General features: G+C 41.4%; 1 protein-coding gene across 1 annotated transcript in view; it reads right to left on the reverse strand.

The window, feature by feature from the left end:
* Nucleotides 1–19,970, reverse strand: part of LOC109870713 (melanophilin) — a 120,357-nt gene that overhangs the window by 41,796 nt on the left and 58,591 nt on the right. The window contains exons 7-9 of the mRNA XM_020461325.2: nt 17,976–18,074; nt 6,864–7,035; nt 5,596–5,834 (exon numbers count right to left, since the gene is read on the reverse strand). Of these exons, the coding sequence (XP_020316914.1) occupies nt 5,596–5,834; nt 6,864–7,035; nt 17,976–18,074 (510 nt within the window). The remainder of the gene's footprint in view (nt 1–5,595; nt 5,835–6,863; nt 7,036–17,975; nt 18,075–19,970) is intronic.

Consider the following 19,970-nt stretch of genomic DNA (forward strand, 5'->3'; position numbering starts at 1 on the left):
CTATTTGCTTATGCAACTTTCAAACTGATTTCACCAATCTTATAACACCTACATTGTTTGTCAGTAACAGAAACTGTACAACAAAAGTGTTGTTTGAACACATATCTAGAGCTTCAGAGTAAGTCATGAGTGACTACAACAATACTGCAACTACTATAATCTTGGAAAAAAAAGATCCCGGACGAGCCCCTAATTAGTTACGTATCCTGAAGACAAACCTGGATGTTGTCGCTCAACAGAAAAATTATCTAACAAATTAGTCACTTTGACAACTACATAAAAACAGAATGGGTTTAAAATGGTGTCTGAAAGTTGGCAAAGCAATCAGCAAAGTGTCTTAACCCACCATGCAATGTTCCCTCATTTTTTTGCGCACTGAGCAGATTTCATGTGTTCTGAGCACAAACTTGAACATTGCAAAAATTCTGTGCAACTTCCTGCGCGCGTTTACTGTGAACACTGAGGTTGTACCCACTTTAAGTTACAGTTTTAACAGTGGCAATGTAGGCTACTGTGGATATTTGATCATAACGTAGGCCACCCAGAGTGGCCTACCATCAAAAGCAATGGAGAAAATGCATCCCATAACATTTGAAACCAGATTCAGGAAACTAGGCATATGTCGCAAGTCACAACTTCACAGGAGAACCGTTTGAACGTAAAAACTTTTTTTTAAATCAAAATGTGGTTTTTGGCAGAAATGGCATCTCGAACATGTGAACAGAAAAAGCTAGCAACCTTCCCACTAGCCATGATTGGCTGAGATAACACCTTAAAACATTGTGTTTGAGATATATAATTCTGTATCATTGGATTAAACTATTTCTTCTGCATCCATTGTACAATTAGTCTGTGTGGTTAACAGGGGCTGAGCTAAAGAGGTGTTTGTGAGACAAGTGTGGATCCCAAAGGTTTCCGGTCCGGGTCTTTAAAAAATATATATTTCTGCTATCTATGAAAAGCTGAGACTCTCACAAACATGCACAATTTGCTCTATGACGCTCACAAGCTACACGAGTCATTAGAAGGGGTGCTTCTATATAGAAGAGCATTGGAGATCCCAGGACTTAGTGTCTATAATACTGAATTAAGCTCACATAGTTGCTGTCACAAACTGCAAATTCTACAAATGTTTTACTAACTGGTTGGATATTAATCTCTGAGAAAACAATTTCTGTACTTACAGCATTCATATTAATTAATATTTGTCAGGTTTTTGCGTTGGATGACCTTATTTTTTTTGTATTGACGTTTGTGACTACATTTCCCATTTGAATTTGATATACCATTTCCAATATTGTTTTTTTGTACATTTTCTGAAAGTACATACTCAGAGCTTAAACATTAAATATCATACACTGCAGTTGGGGGAAACATGCTTATTTAAAATGTGATAAACGTGTTATTCCACCTTGTAGACAAGTACCAGAAAACCCCCTTAAGTTTTTCACACTTACTCGAGAGCTCTTTTCTTGAGTAAGCCCATTCAGCATCGTCCATACCCTCTTAAGCTTTAGTTCGACGCATCTCTTTAAGTATTCCCGTCAGGCCATGTGCTAAACTGAGTGATTAAGGTAGTGTAGGAAACAAGTGGTTGAAGTAGTAACCTAAAAGAAGGTACATCTCCAGGTAAACATACACTTTATCTAGTCCTTGACCTATATCCTAACATGTTGTTCTTCACATTGTTTCTGGTAAATACACTATATATATATATATATATATATATATATATATAAAACTATACACTATATATATAACAACAAAAAAGATGTGAAGATGGGCCGATAGACAGGGCCGCCTTGTTTCTTGTAGCAACTTTATAGTATTATTTTTAAATGTTCTTTCTCATGTTATTAGCCCAGAATTTTGTTTTGTATTATTATATACAGCCTGAAAAAACTTTTGGATATCAAAGAGGCAGTAACTCACCAGCATTTTGACCAGGAATATGACTTTCCTAAATTGGAACCTTTGTTTGTACGTTCCAAGGCGATTGAACTTATCCCAGACGCCGCCGGAAAATAAGTATTCGGAGTGGACTTTTAGTCTGACTCAGGAGGCGTGCACACCCTCCACCGCATCCGAGTATATTACTCGCTTATGTTCAGTCCCTGGACAATAAAGTTGAAGAGCTCAGGGCGAGGAATCTCCTTCCAGAGAGGCATCAGGGACAGTAACATGCTCTGTTTCGCAGAATCATGGCTCTCTCCAGATATACTGTCCCCATCCATATAGCCAGCAGGGTTTTCAATACATTGTGCGGATAGGGATAATGAACTCTCTGGGAAGAAGAAAGGCAGAGTTGTATGTCTCATGATTAACTACCCATGGCGTGATTGTGGTAACGTACAGCTGGGGACTTAATAAAGCAAATCTGAGAAAAACGCTACCAAAGTTCTATCAACACATTGCTTGCAGTACTCACACTTCAAAAACACTCAACCTATGTTACTCTCTGTTCCGGGATGGCCGCAAGGTCCTCCCCCGACCTCCCTTCACGACTACATTTTGCCCCTCCCTTCCCATAGGCAGGAAGTACCCGTGCTAAGGTCTATTCAACGCTAGTCAAGACTGTTTTGATCTCGAGGACTGGGACATGTTCCGGGTTGCCTCTGAGAATAACATTAACGTATACACTGACACAGTGACTTCAGCGTACAGGGGATGCTGTTCACACTGTGATGATTAAAACCTGACCAATACCCATAGATAGATGGCAGCATTGAAAGCGTGAACCACTGCATTTAACCATGGCAAGGTGACTGGGAATATGATTGAACACAAATAGTCTAATTATGCCTCGGCAATCAAACAGGCAAAATGTCAGTACAGAGACAAATAATTTTGCGCGCCCAATTTTTCAGTTTTTGATTTGTTAAAAAAGTTTGAAATATCCAATAAATGTCGTTCCACTTCATGATTGTGTCCCACTTGTTGTTGATTCTTCACAAAAAAATACAGTTTTATATCTTTATGTTTGAAGCCTGAAATGTGGCAAAAGTTCGCAAAGTTCAAGGGGGCCGAATACTTTCTCAAGGCACTGTAGCTATGGTGATTAATGGCACTGTCAACGTGGAGAGAAGGTCCAGGAAAATCTATATCATTGTGGATGCGGCTGAGCGGTTCCTGGGACTGAAACATTTCTCGGCGTTACATGGAATATTGCCAAAAAGCTGTACCACCCTCTCAGGCCCTAGAGCTTGAGAAGGGAGATATGGAGATTTGAAAGAAGAAAGAAGAGTGAGTTTTTGCTTTTGTCAATGTACTATTTTTATTTGGGTGGATTTAGTTAAGTTTCGCTATCACGTACGGATTTTATTTTTACATTGTTTTGGTTTTTCAACCAGTCCAGCTGGTGGTGGCTATACATATTTTGGGGTTGTAGTCTGCCATAAAACCCACACTGCTTTTTTGAAAGATACTACGTGACGTAGTAGAAATGCAAAAGTGTTGCTCTCCACTTTCTGGAGGACCGAGTTTTGAAATCAGAGGAATGCCGATTGGAATTAGAGTATGATAGCTAAGGAGATTCTGGTGTTTGATTGCAAATATGCAGACGGAGTCAAAAAGAGAACACTGAAGGATGTTGTATGAAACACCTGTCTCCGGATTACATCTTCAAACTAAGGGCATCCCTGGCATCCGTCACAGAGAGGGAGAAGCGTCTATCCAGGTATACGGGTAAGATAGTCTATCTAGCTACATTTTCAGATATTATACCTTTTAACTTTGTCAGGTATTCATTTTCATTTCAAGTTAAAGTGTACTGTTAGCTAGCTGGCTATCGTTAGCTGGCTGGCTCGCTAGCTAATGTTACGTGTATGATCTGTGGAGTAATATTATTTGTATCTTAGAGCCATTTGCATTGCTAGTTAAAGCCTAATGTTCGCTAGCTAGCTAACATTGAACATGGTTGGTTAGATACCTGCAGATTCATGCAGGGTAGTAATGTTATGATTTGGGATTATGGTTCATTGTTTAGCGAGCTAACTAAATGTCTAAAGAAAAGACTCCACTATGCAAGTAACCATTTCAGTACACCTTCTGTATCCTGTGCACGTGACAAATAAACATAGATTTATTTGATATAGTATGTGTTTACCAGAGACGGTAATGTGAAGAACATGACCTGCACTAAAGTCAAATTAGGATATAACGTTAGGCCAATGAGACAGTGTCCAAGTTCACATGTGAATCCTTAAAGAGATGGGTGAGGCTAAGGCTTTAGAGGGTGTGAACGATGCTGAATGGGTGTCAACAAAGTAGAGCTCTCCAGTAGGTTTACCAAAACATTTTAGCAACCAGGAAACAATTCTAATTTTAGCAAACAGCAAATGGCGTAGCAATTTCTCTATAGTACATCTAAGTAAAAGGTATTCTGTTATTTGCGTTTCTTCTGCTCAGTTTTCTTGGGAAGTTGTGTCATTTCACTCCAGTTCACACTGACAGTGTACCATCACTATCAGACAACTCTGCAATGTCTGGTTCAATGACAATGTTCTTGTTACCCAAGTCAAGGATTTAATCATCATCTGATTCATTTTCAGTCTTAGAGAGTCAGCTCGTCTTCCTCCAGAAAGAAGTAAATCACAACATTCTCAACAATCAAGGCTAGCCAGGAAGAATCCTTTGTTTCTCCATGAAAAATAAAACTAGCTAGTAACAATTTATTTTTCATTCATATTCACAGATCACCTGAGTTTGTTATTGAGGCATATAAAAGTACACATGTTTAATAAGGCGTTTCTGCCCCCCCCCCCCCCGAAAAAATATCCTTTGAATTAGGAATGTCGGTTTTATAGCACACTTGAGAGATCCAGACACATTTGTCAATAAAACAGATGAATGCAACTGTTTATGTCAAATTGTTTTGTGTTCTACTTGTAGCCTTGGTTGTCCTGAAAACTTAGTTGTGAGGCTAAACAGGGGTTGGACATGCAGATAAATGAAATGTCGAGTCTTGGGTCTGATAGGGTTAATCCTACTTTGTAACACAATAACATGTTAAGAAATCCAAGGGGGGGTGAATATTTATGATAGGCACTGTAAAGGTTGGAGTCAGTAGTAACATATGAATATGATGCAATATCCTCTTCTCCATATCTCCCTTCTAACAGCTGTGTCTCCACTCCATGTGTCACAATGATGTTGTTCCCTGTGTTGGTGGGGACCCTGGGTGAATGCTTGCATGAGAGTCTCAACTTAACTCAGCTCAAGTGATCACTTCCTGTCTATGTTACAGAACCAACATCCACTCTAAGGACAAGAGTTCAACGATTATGCAAGATAAAACACTCAGGTTGTGTTTACACAGGCAGTCCAAATCTGATATTTTGCCCAATTATTGACTCGAGCTGATCTGATTGGTCAAAAGACCATTTAGTGGGAAAATATCAGAATTGGTCTGCCTGTGTAGACACAGCCTTACATACACTTATCCTGGCAAGACGGTTGGTCTCAATGGATGGTTAACTATTCATTATAGACATCCTGCAAACCTAGTTGGAGTCCCATGGTGTTTGTGGGTGTGTCATTTCCAATGTCCTATACATCTGGCAGAGCAGAGCCCCTTCGTGTGTCTGTGTCCTTTACCTGTGGTGGTGCCCCGTGGTTGAGGCTTTCCTGTGAGGAGAAGTGGCCGTGACTACGTCGGCGCGACGCCAGAAGCTGGTACTGGCGCTGGTACTCTTCCTCTTCCTCCGAGTCCTCTAGGCCATACAGTTGTCCGCTGCTGCGAAGGTGCCCGTTGTTGGCACTGCCACACGAAGACTGGCTCATCCTGGACAAGGATCGTGCCCGCATCATCCAGTTCTCTGGGTACGGCACCTCGTCTGTCCGGATAGAAAGTTCATAGACGGGGGGGCCTAGTGAAGTTATTATTACGGAATCCATGTTCATGTAGGAAAGAGCAAGAGATGTTGTACCTAGTGTAATAATGTGTACCTTTTGGGTGATCCGTTATATTCTACTTCTAGCAGAGTGCGTTCTTGCCAGAGTGCATTCTTGGTTCAAATAGATTTGGAGTACTGGAATACCATATTGAGTGCAAGATAGGTTGGATTTGCACTTTTTGGACTATTCTATTTTGCTCCAGGAAAGCTCAATCAAGCACAGCAAGGGTTGCAAAGCTACCAGTAATTTATCAAAGTAATCTATGGTAACTTTGGTCATTTGTACTTAAATAAAACAATTTTTAAAAGTTATTCATATATTGTATTCATTTTTTATATCTATGTTCATATTGTCCATGAGTTTTGGTTCAAGAAAAAATTGCCTAATTAATTAAAAAAGCCTCTAATAAACAATGGCATTGTTTTCAATGAGATGCATCACTTCAATGTATTGACTTTTTTCACAACTGCCACCAGTTTGCCACCAAAACATTGGTTGTAAATATTTCATGTTGAAATCCTAATATTAAACACCAATGGTGTTCACTAAAATTATGGTTTATATTTAGGATAATGTTTTACAGCTTTGTCATTCATTTTTTAAATTTAAAAATCATCAAATTGTATTAAATTATATATTTTACGTGGCCACACAGAGGGCCAGAGATAATCAGAAGTGATAATCTGAAGTACCCGAAAATGCCACTAGATGTCATCTGTTAAAATGAATTTGAAAAACTTGAACATTACCAAAGTTCTGGTAGTGTAATGGTAAACTTAAAAAGTTACAGTAATATACCCTCCCTTTGCAACCCTGAGAACAGCTAAGGCATTTAGGCTTGACCCTTGGCTACATTGTATGTATGTACTTTGTGTCCTAATATCAATGAGCACATACACTTCTTCTATTGTATATATTAATGTATGTTAGTGGGGGTGTACGTCTAACACACATGGTGTAGTCCTCACCGAAGCGGGCCGGCTTGTCCAGCAGACTCATCCGGCGGCTGTGGAGGACCTCCGTGTTGAACTCGGAGTGTCTCTCACCCTGCTCCTCCAGGATCTGCTGGAACATGCAGGCCATGTCGGCCTCGGCTGTCAGGGACTCCCGTGTGCCGCCCTCCAGACTGCTCTGTGGACTCTGGAGACATCACCACCACCATGTCAGTAATTCTCTAGGCAAGATTATTTTAGAAAACATTTGTTTTTCACAAATTTTTGTCATCGTGCCATTGTGGTGTTTTGAGCCCGGCTGTGCTAATTACAAACAAGCACGAAAATTAGCTACCTTTAACCGTTCTACCAGAGTTTCACTGCGATTCTGCTAGTGGCCTGCATCTATCAAAAACGATGCAGCGACCAAAGATTATCAGAGGGATTTGCAGGCTGATGGGAAATCAATTTCCAGCTCTGAAGTGATGTAACAACCTAATGTTAGCTAGCTTGCTAGCCTAGCTGGGTAAGTCAGTTAGCTAACTTAACATCCTGTATTAAACTCTGAAAGCCATCAGCTAAGTTAAATCAAATAGATATCTTTTGGCATACACAGTCAATCAAGGTAGCTTATGCCATGATACTGGTAATTTAGTCATTGCTAGACTGTTAGCTACCTTCAGCAGATTAAACATGTTTGTTTGTGCTGCTGCTCCAGTTTCAACTGTTCTGCCTTATTATTATATGACCATGCTGGTCATTTATGAACATTTGAACATCTTGGCCACATCATTTGAACATCTTGTTATAATCTCTACCCGGCACAGCCAGAAGAGGACTGGACACCCCACATAACCTGGTTTCTTCCTAGGTTTTGGCCTTTCTAGGGAGTTTTTCCTAGCCACCGTGCTTCTACACCTGCATTGCTTGCTGTTTGGGGTTTTAGGTTTTTTACCCTTTCTTTTTGTAAAAATCACGTTATCTGGAGTCATTCCACAGTGCCCTGCTAAAAAATACCCCAAAGTGGGGGCATTTTGGGTACACAAGCATGAGGGAGCGGACACACCTTGCAGTTCTCAAGGGGCACTGAAAGGTATAAAATGAAGACTACAATAGTAATGTCACAACCACCTCATTCTTCTGTCTGCCGATTCTCAAAACACAGCACAAAGACGAGTCTAAGAATAACACAAAAAACTAAAACATACAAACAATATATACAATAAAAAATAAAACATAATAATATATTGAATGCATTAACATAAATAACCATAACCAAACAAACATTGTAGCTTAAAAATTATGGTAATTCACAGTAAACCTACTACTGGTGATACTGACTCCTGAACATCTAATCAAATGGGTACCCCCCCCCCCCCCCCCCCCCCCCCCCCCATTTTACGCTGCTGCTACTCTCTGATTATCATCTATGCATAGTCATTTTAATAACTCTACCTACAAGTACATTTTTACCTCAATCACCTCGACTAACCGGTGCCCCTACACATTGACTTTGTACCGGTACCCCTATATAGCCTCGCTATTGTTATTTTACTATTGCTCTTTTAAATGTTTTTATTTATTTCACCTTTATTTAACCAGGTAAGCTAGTTGAGAACAAGTTCTCATTTGCAACTGCGACCTGGCCAAGATAAAGCATAGCAATTCGACACATACAACAACACAGAGTTACACATGGAATAAACAAAACATACAGTCAATAATACAGTAGAAAAATAAGTCTATATACAATGTGAGCAAATGAGGTGAGATAAGGGAGGTAAAGGCAAAAAAAGGCCATGGTGGCGAGGTAAATACAATATAGCAAGTAAAGCACTGGAATGGTAGATTTGCAGTGGAATAATTTGCAAAGTAGAAATAGAAATAATGGGGTGCAAAGGAGCAAAAATAAATAAATAGCAGTAGGGGAAGAGGTAGTTGTTTGGGCTAAATTATAGATGGACTATGTACACGTGCAGTAACCTGTGAGCTACTCTGACAGATGGTGCTTAAAGCTAGTGAGGGAGATGTGTTTCCAGCTTCAGAGATTTTTGCAGTTCGTTCAAGTCATTGGCAGCAGAGAACTGTAAGGAAAGGTGGCCAAAGGAGGAATTGGCTTTGGGGGTGACGAGTGAGATATACCTGCTGGAGCGCGTGCTACGAGTGGGTGCTGCTATGGTGACCAGTGAGCTGAGATAAGGCGGGGCTTTACCTAGCAGAGACTTGTAGATAACCTTTAGCCAGTGGGTTTGGCGATGAGTATGAAGCGAGGGCCAGCCAATGAGAGCATACAGGTCGCAATGGTGGGTAAGTGTATGGAGCTTTGGTGACAAAACGGATGGCACTGTGATAGACTACATCGAATTTGTTGAGTAGAGTGTTGGAGGCTATTTTATAGATGACATCCCCGAAATCGAGGATCGGTAGGATGGTCAGGTTTACGAGGGTATGTTTGGCAGCATGAGTGAAGGATACTTTGTTGCGATATAGGAAGCCAGGAATTTTGGATTGGAGATGCTTAATGTGAGGCTGGAAGGAGAGTTTACAGTCTAAACAGACACCTAGGTATTTGTAGTTGTCCACGTATTCTAAGTCAGAGCCGTCCAGAGTAGTGATGCTGGATGGGTGAGCAGGTGCGGGCAGTGATTGGTTGAATAGCATGCATTTAGTTTTACTTGCGTTTAAGAGCAGTTGGAGGCCATGGAAGGGGAGTTGTATGGCATTTAAGCTCGTCTGGAGGTTGTTAACACAGTGTCCATAGAGGGGCCAGAAGTATACAGAATGGTGTCGTCTGCGTAGAGGTTTATCAGAGAATCACCAGTAGCAAGAGCAACATCATTAATGTATACAGAAGAGAGAGTCGGCCCGAGGATGGAACCCTGTGGCACCCCCATAAAGACTGCCAGAGGTCCAGACAACAGGCCCTCCGATTTGACACACCGAACTCTATCAGAGAAGTAGTTGGTAAACCAGGCGAGGCAATCATTTGAGAAACCAAGGCTCTCGAGTCTGCCAATAAGAATGTGGTGTTTGACAGAGTTGAAAGCCTTGGCCAGGTCGATGAATACAGCTGCGCAGTAATGTCTCTTATCGATGGCAGTTATGATGTAGTTTAGGACCTTGAGCGTGGCTGAGGTGCACCAATGACCAGCCGTGAAACCAGATTGCATAGCGGAGAAGGTATGGTGGGATTCGAAATGGTCGGTAATCTGTTTGTTAACTTGGCTTTCGAAGACCTTAGAAAGACAGGCTAGGATAGATATATGTCTGTAGAAGTTTGGGTCTAGAGTGTCACCCCCTTTGAAGAGGGGGATGACCGCGGCAGCTTTCCAATCTTTGGGAATCTCAGACGATACGAAAGAGAGGTTGAACAGGCTAGTAATAGGGGTTGCAACAATTTCGGCAGATCATTTTAGAAAGAGAGGGTCCTTGCAGCTCTTTCAGAACATCAGCTATCTGGATTTGGGTGAAGGAGAAATGGTGGGGGCTTTGGCGGGTTGCTGTGGGCAGTGCAGGGCATTTGACCGGGTTACGGGTAGCCAGGTGGAAAGCATGGCCAGCCGTAGAGAAATGCTTATTGAAATTCTCAATTATAGTGGATTTATCGGTGGCGACAGTGTTTCCTAGCCTCAGAGCAGTGGGCAGCTGGGAGGAGGTGCTCTTATTCTCCATTGACTTTACAGTGTCCCAGAACTTTTTTGAGTTAGTACTACAGAATGCAAATTTATTTTAGGAAAGCTAAGGCTAGCTTTTTCAAACTGCCTGTGTATATTTGTTCCTAACTTCCCTGAAAAGTTGCATATCACGGGGGCTATTCGATGCTAATGCAGAACGCCACAGGATGTTTTTGTGCTGGTCAAGGGCAGACCGGTCAGGAGTGAACCAAGGACTATATCTATTCCAAGTTCCACATTTTTGGAATGGGGCATGCTTATTTAAGATGGTGAGGAAGGCACTTTTAAAGAATAGCCAGGCATCATCTACTGACGGGATGAGGTCAATGTCATTCCAGGATACCCTGGCCAGGTCGATTAGAAAGGCCTGCTCGCAGAAATGTTTTAGGGAGCGTTTGACAGTGATGAGGGGAGGTCGTTTGATCGCAGACCCATTACGGATGCAGGGAATGAGGCAGTGATTGCTGAGATCTTGATTGAAAACAGCAGAGGTGTATTTGGAGGGCGAGTTAGTTAGGATGACATCTGAGGGTGCCCGTGTTTACGGATTTGTACCTGGTAGGTTCTTTGATAATTTCTGTGAGATTGAGGGCATCAAGCTTAGATTGTAGGATGGCTGGGGTGTTAAGCATGTCCCAGTTTACGTCACCTAGTAGCACGAACTCCGAAGATAGATGGGGGGCAATCAATTCACATATGGTATTCGAGGGCACAGCTGGGGGCAGAGGGAGGTCTATAGCAAGAGGCAACAGTGAGAGATTTGTTTCTGGAAAGGTGAATTTTTAGAAGTAGAAGCTCGAATTGTTTGGGTACAGACTTGGATAGCCTGCAGAGTTCTGTATTACTATCTTTGCAGTAGATTGCAACACATGCCCCTTTGGCAGTTCTATCTTGGCGGAAAATGTTATAGTTAGCGGTTAAATACGGCTAAATGCTATACGAACTGGACGTCTAGCACCTTCGGAACAGAGAGTAAAAGGAGTAGGTTTCTGGGCACGATAGCATAGATTCAAGGCATAGTGTACAGACAAAGGTAAGGTAGGATGTGAGTACATTGGAGGTAAACCTAGGCATTGAGTAATGATGAGAGAGATATAGTCTCTAGAGACGTTTAAACCAGGTGATGTCATCGCATATGTAGGAGGTGGAAGAACATGGTTGGCTAAGGCATATTGAGCAGGGCTAGAGGCTCTACAGTGAAATAAGACAGTAATCACTAACCAGGAGAGTAATGAACAAGGCATATTGATATTAGAAAGAGGCATGCGTAGCCAAGTGAACATATGGGTCCAGTGAGTGGTTGTGCTGACTGGGGACACAGAGATTCAGACAGTTAGCAGGCCGATGCTAACAAGCTAACAGTTAGTAGGCCGGGGCTAAACAAGCTAGCAGTTAGCAGACTGGGGCCGGCAAGCTAGCAGTTAGCAGACTGGGGCTGGCAGGCTAGCAGTTAGCAGACCGGGTTTGCAAGCAAGCAGTTAGCAGGGGCTAGCAGTTAGCAGACCGGGACAGGCAAACTAGCAGCACTAATTATTTGTTACTTTTATTTCTTATTTTTTAAGGTATTTTTCTTAACTACATTGTTGGTTAAGGGATGTAAGTAAGCATTTCACTGTAAGGTGAATGTGACAAATAACATTTGATTTGACTGGTGTGCCATCCACGTGGCCTCTGCAAGAGATTAGTCCACTCAGACAGGCGTGAATCAGGCAGGTGTCATAATTTTTATAAATATATTAGCCACTACTCAAATAAAAAGATATCAATGGGGACAGCCCTACAAATTAAAACCAATTAGTGTTAAAAATATCAGAATTGGGCTGCCTGTGTAAATGCAGCCAGTGTGGCTCAGCTTAAGACAATGTCGAACACACAGCAGACTGCTGAGGGGAGGACGGCTCATAATAAATGTCCGGAACGGAGCAAATGGAATGAGATTTGATGTATTTGATACCAATCCACTAATTCCGCTCCAGCCATTACCTTGAGCCCGTTCTCCCCAATTAAGGTGCCACAAACCTCCTGTGGTAGAACAGGCATCTCCAACCCTGTTCCTGGCGAGCTACCCTCCTGTAGGATTTCGCTCCAACCGTTGTTGTAAGTAACCTGGTCAGCTTATCAACCAGCTAATTGAAAGCCTACAGGAAGGTAGCTTTCCAGGAACAAGGGTTTGAGAGCACTGGTTTAATACCACCATAAAATTTATATGGATCTCTTCCATATTCCAAGTCTTTGAAATCTGTCTGCCCTCATGGATTAACATAATATATGCTACAGGGTTCCGTAGCACCAAACAGATGCTAGACATTCAGATATCCAAAGAATGTTTGTTTATTTGTCAAATTCTGAAATGTAGTACAGGAAAGGAAGACCTAGAGTTAACTCTGCTGCAGAGGATAAGTTCATGAGAGTTGCCAGCCTCAGAAATTGCAGCGCAAATAAATGCTTCACAGAGTTCAAGTAACAGACAGACACATCTCAACATCAACTGTTCAGAGACTGCGTGAATCAGGCCTTCATAGTCAAATTTCTGCCAAAAAAACACTACTAAAGGACACCAATAATAAGAAGAGACTTGCTTGGGCCAAGAAATCTGTCCTTTTGTCTGATGAGACCAAATTTGAGATTTTTGGTTCCAACTGCGGTGTCTTTGTGAGACGCAGGGTAGGTGTCCGGATGATCTCTGCATGTGTGGTTCCCACCGTGACGCATGAAGGAGGAGGTGTGATGGTGTGGGGGTGCTTTTCTGGTCACAGTGTCTGTGATTTATTTGTAATTCAAGGCACACTTAACCAGCATGGCTACCACAGCACTCTGCAGCGATACACCATCTGGTTTGGGCTTAGTGGGACTATCATTTGTTTTTCAACAGGTCAATGACCCAAAACAACTCCCAGGCTGAGTAAGGGCTATTTGACCAAGGAGAGTGATGGAGTGCCGCATCAGATGACCTGGCCTCCACAATCACCCGACCTCAACTCAATTGAGATGATTTGGGATGAGTTGGACTGCAGAGTGAAGGAAATGGCTTCCACTAGATGTCAACAGTCTTTGGACATTGTTTCAGGCTTGGGTTATGAAAAATTAGGAAGAATGAGACCATTTTCTATGTGGACTCTAGAATTAACCAGAGCTAGTTTGCTCGCATGAACGATTGGGCGCCGTTCGTTGTTTTTCCTTTCTATTGAAGGCGCTATTGTCCGGTTGAAATATTATCGATTATTTAGACAATAGACAACCTGAGGATTAATTCTAAACATCATTTGACAAACATTTCGACAAACTTTACCGGTACTATTAGGATGTATTAGTCTGCATGTCGTGACCGCCTGTGAGCCAGTGGATTACTGAACAAAACGCACCAACAAAACAGAGTTTTTGGGACATAAAGGGGGACTTTATCGAACAAAACAAACATTTATTGAGCAGCGACTGGATTAACAAGAAATTAATCATTAAGCCGATGTATAACACTTGTATTTTTATGAATGTTTATTATGACTATTTCTGTATTTTGAATTTGGCGCTCTGCAATTTCAACAGATGTTGGCCAGGTGGGACCCTACCGTCCCACCTGCTCATAAGAACACTTTTTTGGTTACTACATGATTCCATATGTGTTATTTCATAGTTTTGATGTCTTCACTATGATTCTACAATGTAGAAAATAGTGAAAAACCCTTAATGAGTAGGTGTCCAAACTTTTGACATCTACTCAACGAGTACCATTGAAATACTTTTAGCCAGTTGAGTCTCTTCAAGAATGTCCTTTTCTATTTTGCTTATAAAATCCCAAATTGACAAAGTTGTAACGCGACGATTCTCTTCACTGCAGATCCCTAATCTATGGATTTCGCATGACTGGGAGAGGTGCAGCCCCTTGGCAGCCAGGCCCACCAACTGAAGAGCTTTGTGAACAAGTGGTGGCGGTGGGGTTATGGTATGAGCAGGCATAAACTATGGACAATTACTTATAGATAGCAATTTGAATGCACAAAGAGATCATGAGGTCCATTGTCATGCCATTCATCCGCCGCCATCACCTCATGTTTTAGGATGATAATGCACGCCCCCATGTCGCAAGGATCTGTACACAATTGCTGGAAGCTGAAAATGTCCCAGTTATTCCATGCCCTGTTTGCTCTGGATAGACGTGTACGACAGCGTGTTCCAGTTCCTGCCAATATTCAGCAACTTCGCACAAACATTGAAGAGTAGTGGGACAACATTCCACAGGCCACAATCAACAGCCTGATCAACTCTATGCGAAGGAGATGTGTCGTGCTACATAAGGCAAATGTTGGTCACACCAGATACTAACTATTTTCAGATTTTTTTTAAGGTATCTGTGACCAACAGTCATGTGAATCCATAGATTAGGGCCTAATGAATTTATTTCAATTGACTGATTTCATTACATGAACTATAACTATATTTTTGTTCAGTGTAGAGCACTAAGACTATCTGTTTATCCATGGATAATTCCCTCAATTACCTCGACTATCCTGTGCCCCCCGCATATTGACTCTGTACCGGTACACCCTGTATACAGCCCCTGTATTTAGCCTACTGTTATTTTATTGTTGATACTTAACTATTTGTCATTTTTCTTCTTTACTTTTTTATATATAAATATATATATATAATTTTTTTCTCCCCAGTTTATTTTAGTAAATACTTGCTTAACATGTATTTTTCTTATTGTTGGTTAACCTGTTGTATTCAGCGCATGTGACAAATACAATTTCATTCGATTTGATTAGGTGAAGTGTGGCACCAAAAGTCTTTGAATTCACCTAATCACATTTCAGTTTAAATCGACATGCATCTCATTCTGAGATTTATGGTATTACCGGCTTAGTACACAAGGGGGCGCCAAAAAACTAAAAATACCTTTGGGAACCTTCCTAGAATGCTAACAAAATTAGCACAAGTAATATAGAATTTCAATGGAGGCTGCTAATGAGCACAAACGAAAATAAACTATTTACAGAGACAGGCAATCTAGCTCATAAAGTTGTACATATATAGGTAAGAGTTGCCGAATGTCATTTTTGCTGAATTTGGACATTTACAAGCGAATGTAATCAAAAGACATTGTGCAAATTAACAAAGTTTTGAAGCAAGCTGATCTGCTCTGAAGTAACATGTGTACACTCTGTGTCTGTCTGGAGTCCCTAGGGCAATGGGCCTGCCTGCTCTGCTTGGAGCAGATGGGGGAGGAATAGACAGGCTGAGAATGGAGAGAAAAAAGGCAAGCAAATCGAAAGATGTCAGTGGCAGCTGTATAGATAACTAATTCAAAAGGCTTTGACTTCTCAAACACAGGAGAAAGCTTACACAATATGATGTCCCATCCCCTTATTCAGTCAGTAACTTACTTAGATAACTAGCAAGTTAAACTTAGGAGTTGTGTTAATGCATAATTCTTAATTTTTCACACGGGAAAAAATATAAAACGAGTAAGAAATCCATTACGCTGATCTAAAATGCTTCTTATTGTAATTTCTTAACTTTGTGCATCTGTTGCACTTCTCCCCACTTGGATGAGAATTCACTGAATGGGCATTCTATCAGCAGACAGCACGCTCAGACTGGTTTTGTAGCTTTTATCTTCTACTTGGTAGGCCTACTTTTTTCTCGGTGTAGCCAGCCTACTTTTCTCTGGTAAAATTCCTGATGAACTTTAAACAAAATATTAGGACATGCAGCTGGCTACATTACTTCTATGATAAACAGAAAAATTATGGCCATGCATCGTTTTTGCAAGCTCAATTAGGCTACATGTGTGGCTGCCAGCCAAATAACTTTGCACTTCTGTTGTCATTTAATGAAAATTAAGTTGTTTTCTGTCAAATGTGTTGCACTAATGTATTTTTTGTGAAGGAAAACTATAGTTGCACTTTCCTGATCAGTCTATTGAAGCAAAAAAAACACTGTTGACTCAATATAAATCATGTCCCCTGCCAATACACAGCTGGACGCTTTCACCCTTTGGGCTATTTACAAACATATGACTGGTTCAATTGTTCTGGGGAATTATGGTAAGCTTCATAATGTAAAATAATGTGACAGGTGAAATGAAGAATGTGATCTGCTTTATCTCCTAATGTATTGCACAAGTTGACACCAGGTATTTACTTAAAAAGTAGCTACAAATACAACAACATATTGAACAACTTCAAATAAAAACTTTTAATGTTATTGAAAAACCATCCCCTGGCTATTTCAAATACCCAGGTATATAGGCCCTGAAAATTGTCAAAGACTCCAGCCACCCTAGTCATAGACTGTTCTCTCTGCTACCACATGGCAAGCAGTACCGGAGCGCCACGTCTAGGTCCAAGAGACTTCTAAACACCTTCTACCCCCAAGCCATAAGACTCCTGAACATCTTGTCAAATGGCTACCCAGACTATTCACATTGCCCCCTCCCCTCTCCACATCACTGCCACTCTCTGTTTTCATCTATGCATAGTCACTTTAATTAACTCTATGTACATACTACCTCAACTAACCGGTGCTCCTCCACATTGACTCTGTACCGGCACCCCCCTGTATATAATGTTATTTTTTACTGCTCCTCTTTAATTACTTGTTACTTTTATCTCTTATCTGTATTTTTTGAAATTGCACTGTTGGTTAGGGGCTCTTAAGTAAGCATTTCACTGTAAGGTCTACTACACCTGTTGTATTCGGTGCATGTGACTAATAACATTTGATTTGATATATACGGTATACGGCCCAAGCCTATTAACAACAGTTACGATAACTAATTGACAATAAACTAAAGCAGTCCGGATATTGTACCTTCTTACAATTCCTTGTATTTACAAAGTGCAGACCTGTTGCTCACAAAAATGCCATGTTAGCCCTAGCACATAAAGTCAAGTAGTTTAGATTGGTCTGGAGATATTTTGAGCCTCCCCTAGGGTATCTGGCTGGTACAATGTGATCGTTTTATTGAATCAAGCTCAAATGTGTTCCAGACTTGATAGCGCAACTCAACATTCACAGTTAAGAATGATTGTCCACTTTGAAAGCGAAACCAGAGGAACCATGCTGACTAGACTGCATGAATAAAACAATAGATATAGAAATAAGGCCAATTTAATATAGTTACTGGATTAAAGTTAATGCCAAGAAAGACACTACTGTGTGTGTGTGTGTGTGTTTGGTTTTATTATCCTTGTGGGGACCAGAAGCCCCCACAAGGATAGTAAAACAAATCAAATTAAAACTATTTTAGGCATAGGGATTAGGGTTAGGGTTACAATTAGTGTTAGGGAAAATAGGCCTTTTTTAATGGGAATCAATTGTTTGGTCCCCACAAGGATAGCAAAACAAACATGTGTGTCTGTGTATGTATTTACGTATGCATTGTGTGGTTATATGGGTGTACCTTTTTATTTTTACAAGCTAGGGCTATGAGAGAGTCTAAGGGAGACAGAGGACTTTCTCTTCCAGTCAGTACCTGACAGGATTCTTGTCGAGACAGAGAGTGGGTGGAGTAGTTAAGGTCCAGACCGAAGTCGACGGGGTGCACAGTGAGCAGTCGCTTGGTCGTTTTCATCTTCAAAAGAGTAGAGATAAAGACATCATCACACATAGAACCAGGAGAGCGGAGAGGAGACAGGGAGGACACCAAAGATGGGTAAAGGCGGTGAGTAGTGGCAACTGTCCACTAATAAGAACTACTGAGACACACTCAAGAGCTCTGGTCCCCTCCAGAGCTCTTGAGGGAGCTCAAGATCGAGAACCTTATACCTGGAATACAACCTTTCCTCTTAATGTGTACCCTCGTGGGGTTAGCATTGGTCCAATAAGCATTACCATGCTGACATGTTTTTTAGGAAGATGATCCTTTTACTGAATGTGACAACAGATGTTTGTTCTTCTTTCCAATACTGTATGATTCAATAAGGCTCAGTTGGTAGAACACAGCACTTGCAATGCCAAGGACATGGGTTTGATAAAAGTGTTTGCTAAATGACGGATATTATACAGGCCATGCAAATGCATTATTCCCATGGCTTTGGGTGGGCTGCCATACGTTGAATGACAATGAGGACGACGTTCCCTGAGTAAATATCACTATATGATGGAAATATCACCATAAGTTTGTTACTGTGGTCATTTATGGGAGATGGTGTCACATTTCCTTTTTTGGAATAACAAAGGATCACCATATGCTAAACTGAGGCTCTTGAAGGTTGGATTTGAGTTGTTTCAGAAATTAACAGTACATAAGCAGAAAAAACATTTCACCCAACTACACTGGCTCATGTCTCCCTGAGTCATTCAAATTACTTGTTCTGCTCACACCACTTGAGGGTGCTCTCCCTCTCTATCTTTCCCAAGATAACCAAAGCAGGAAATGCTGGTAAGACCATGCTAAAGCTGTGGTCATAAACATGAAAACAGAAGTATTCACTATCACTTCAATTGCAACAACAAAATCAGGTTTAAATCATAGGCTAAATGGACATGGACTAGCAAGTGTCTTCACTGACATTTTCAACCTCTCCCTGTCCGAGTCTGTAATACCAACATGTTTTAAGCAGACCACCATAGTGCCTGTGCCCAAGAACACTTAAAGGTAACCTGCCTAAATGACTGCCGACCCGTAGCACTCAAGTCTGTCGCCATGCAGTGCTTTGAAAGGCTGGTCATGGCTCACATCAACACCATCATCTCAGAAACCCTAGACCCACTCCAATTTGCATACCGCCACAACAGTGCCACAGATGATACAGTCTCTATTGCACTCCACACTGCCCTTTCCCACCTGGATAGAAGGAACACCTATGTGAGAATGCTGTTCATTGACTACAGCTCAGAATTCAACACCATAGTGCCCTCAAAGCTCATCAATAAGCTAAGGACCCTGGGACTAAACACTTTGCACACACTCTGCAACTGGATCCTGGACTTCCTGACAGCTGCCCCCAGGTGGTAAGGGTAGGTAACACATCCGCCAAGCTGATCATCAACACAGGGTCCCCTCAGGGGGGCGTGCTCAGCCCCCTCCTGTACTCCTTGTTCACTCATGATTGCATGGCCAGGCACGACTCCAACACCATCATTCATTTATCCAAGATGGCGGAGCAGTCAAACATCTTTGTCTTGTCGTGTCCCGTGTATATATATTTTTTCTTCGTATATATTGTTTATACACTGCTCAAAAAAATAAAGGGAACACTTAAACAACACAATGTAACTCCAAGTCAATCACACTTCTGTGAAATCAAACTGTCCACTTAGGAAGCAACACTGATTGACAATAAATTTCACATGCAAAATGACCTCCAGCAGGCCACAAATGTACATGTGTCTGCTCAAACGGTCAGAAACAGACTCCGTGAGGGTGGTATGAGGGCCTGACGTCCACAGGTGGGGGTTGTGCTTACAGCCCAACACCGTGCAGGACGTTTGGCATCTGCCAGAGAACACCAAGATTGGCAAATAC

This window comes from Oncorhynchus kisutch, linkage group LG26, assembly GCF_002021735.2.
Source record: "Oncorhynchus kisutch isolate 150728-3 linkage group LG26, Okis_V2, whole genome shotgun sequence".
In the NCBI taxonomy this organism is placed as follows: Eukaryota; Metazoa; Chordata; class Actinopteri; order Salmoniformes; family Salmonidae; genus Oncorhynchus; species Oncorhynchus kisutch.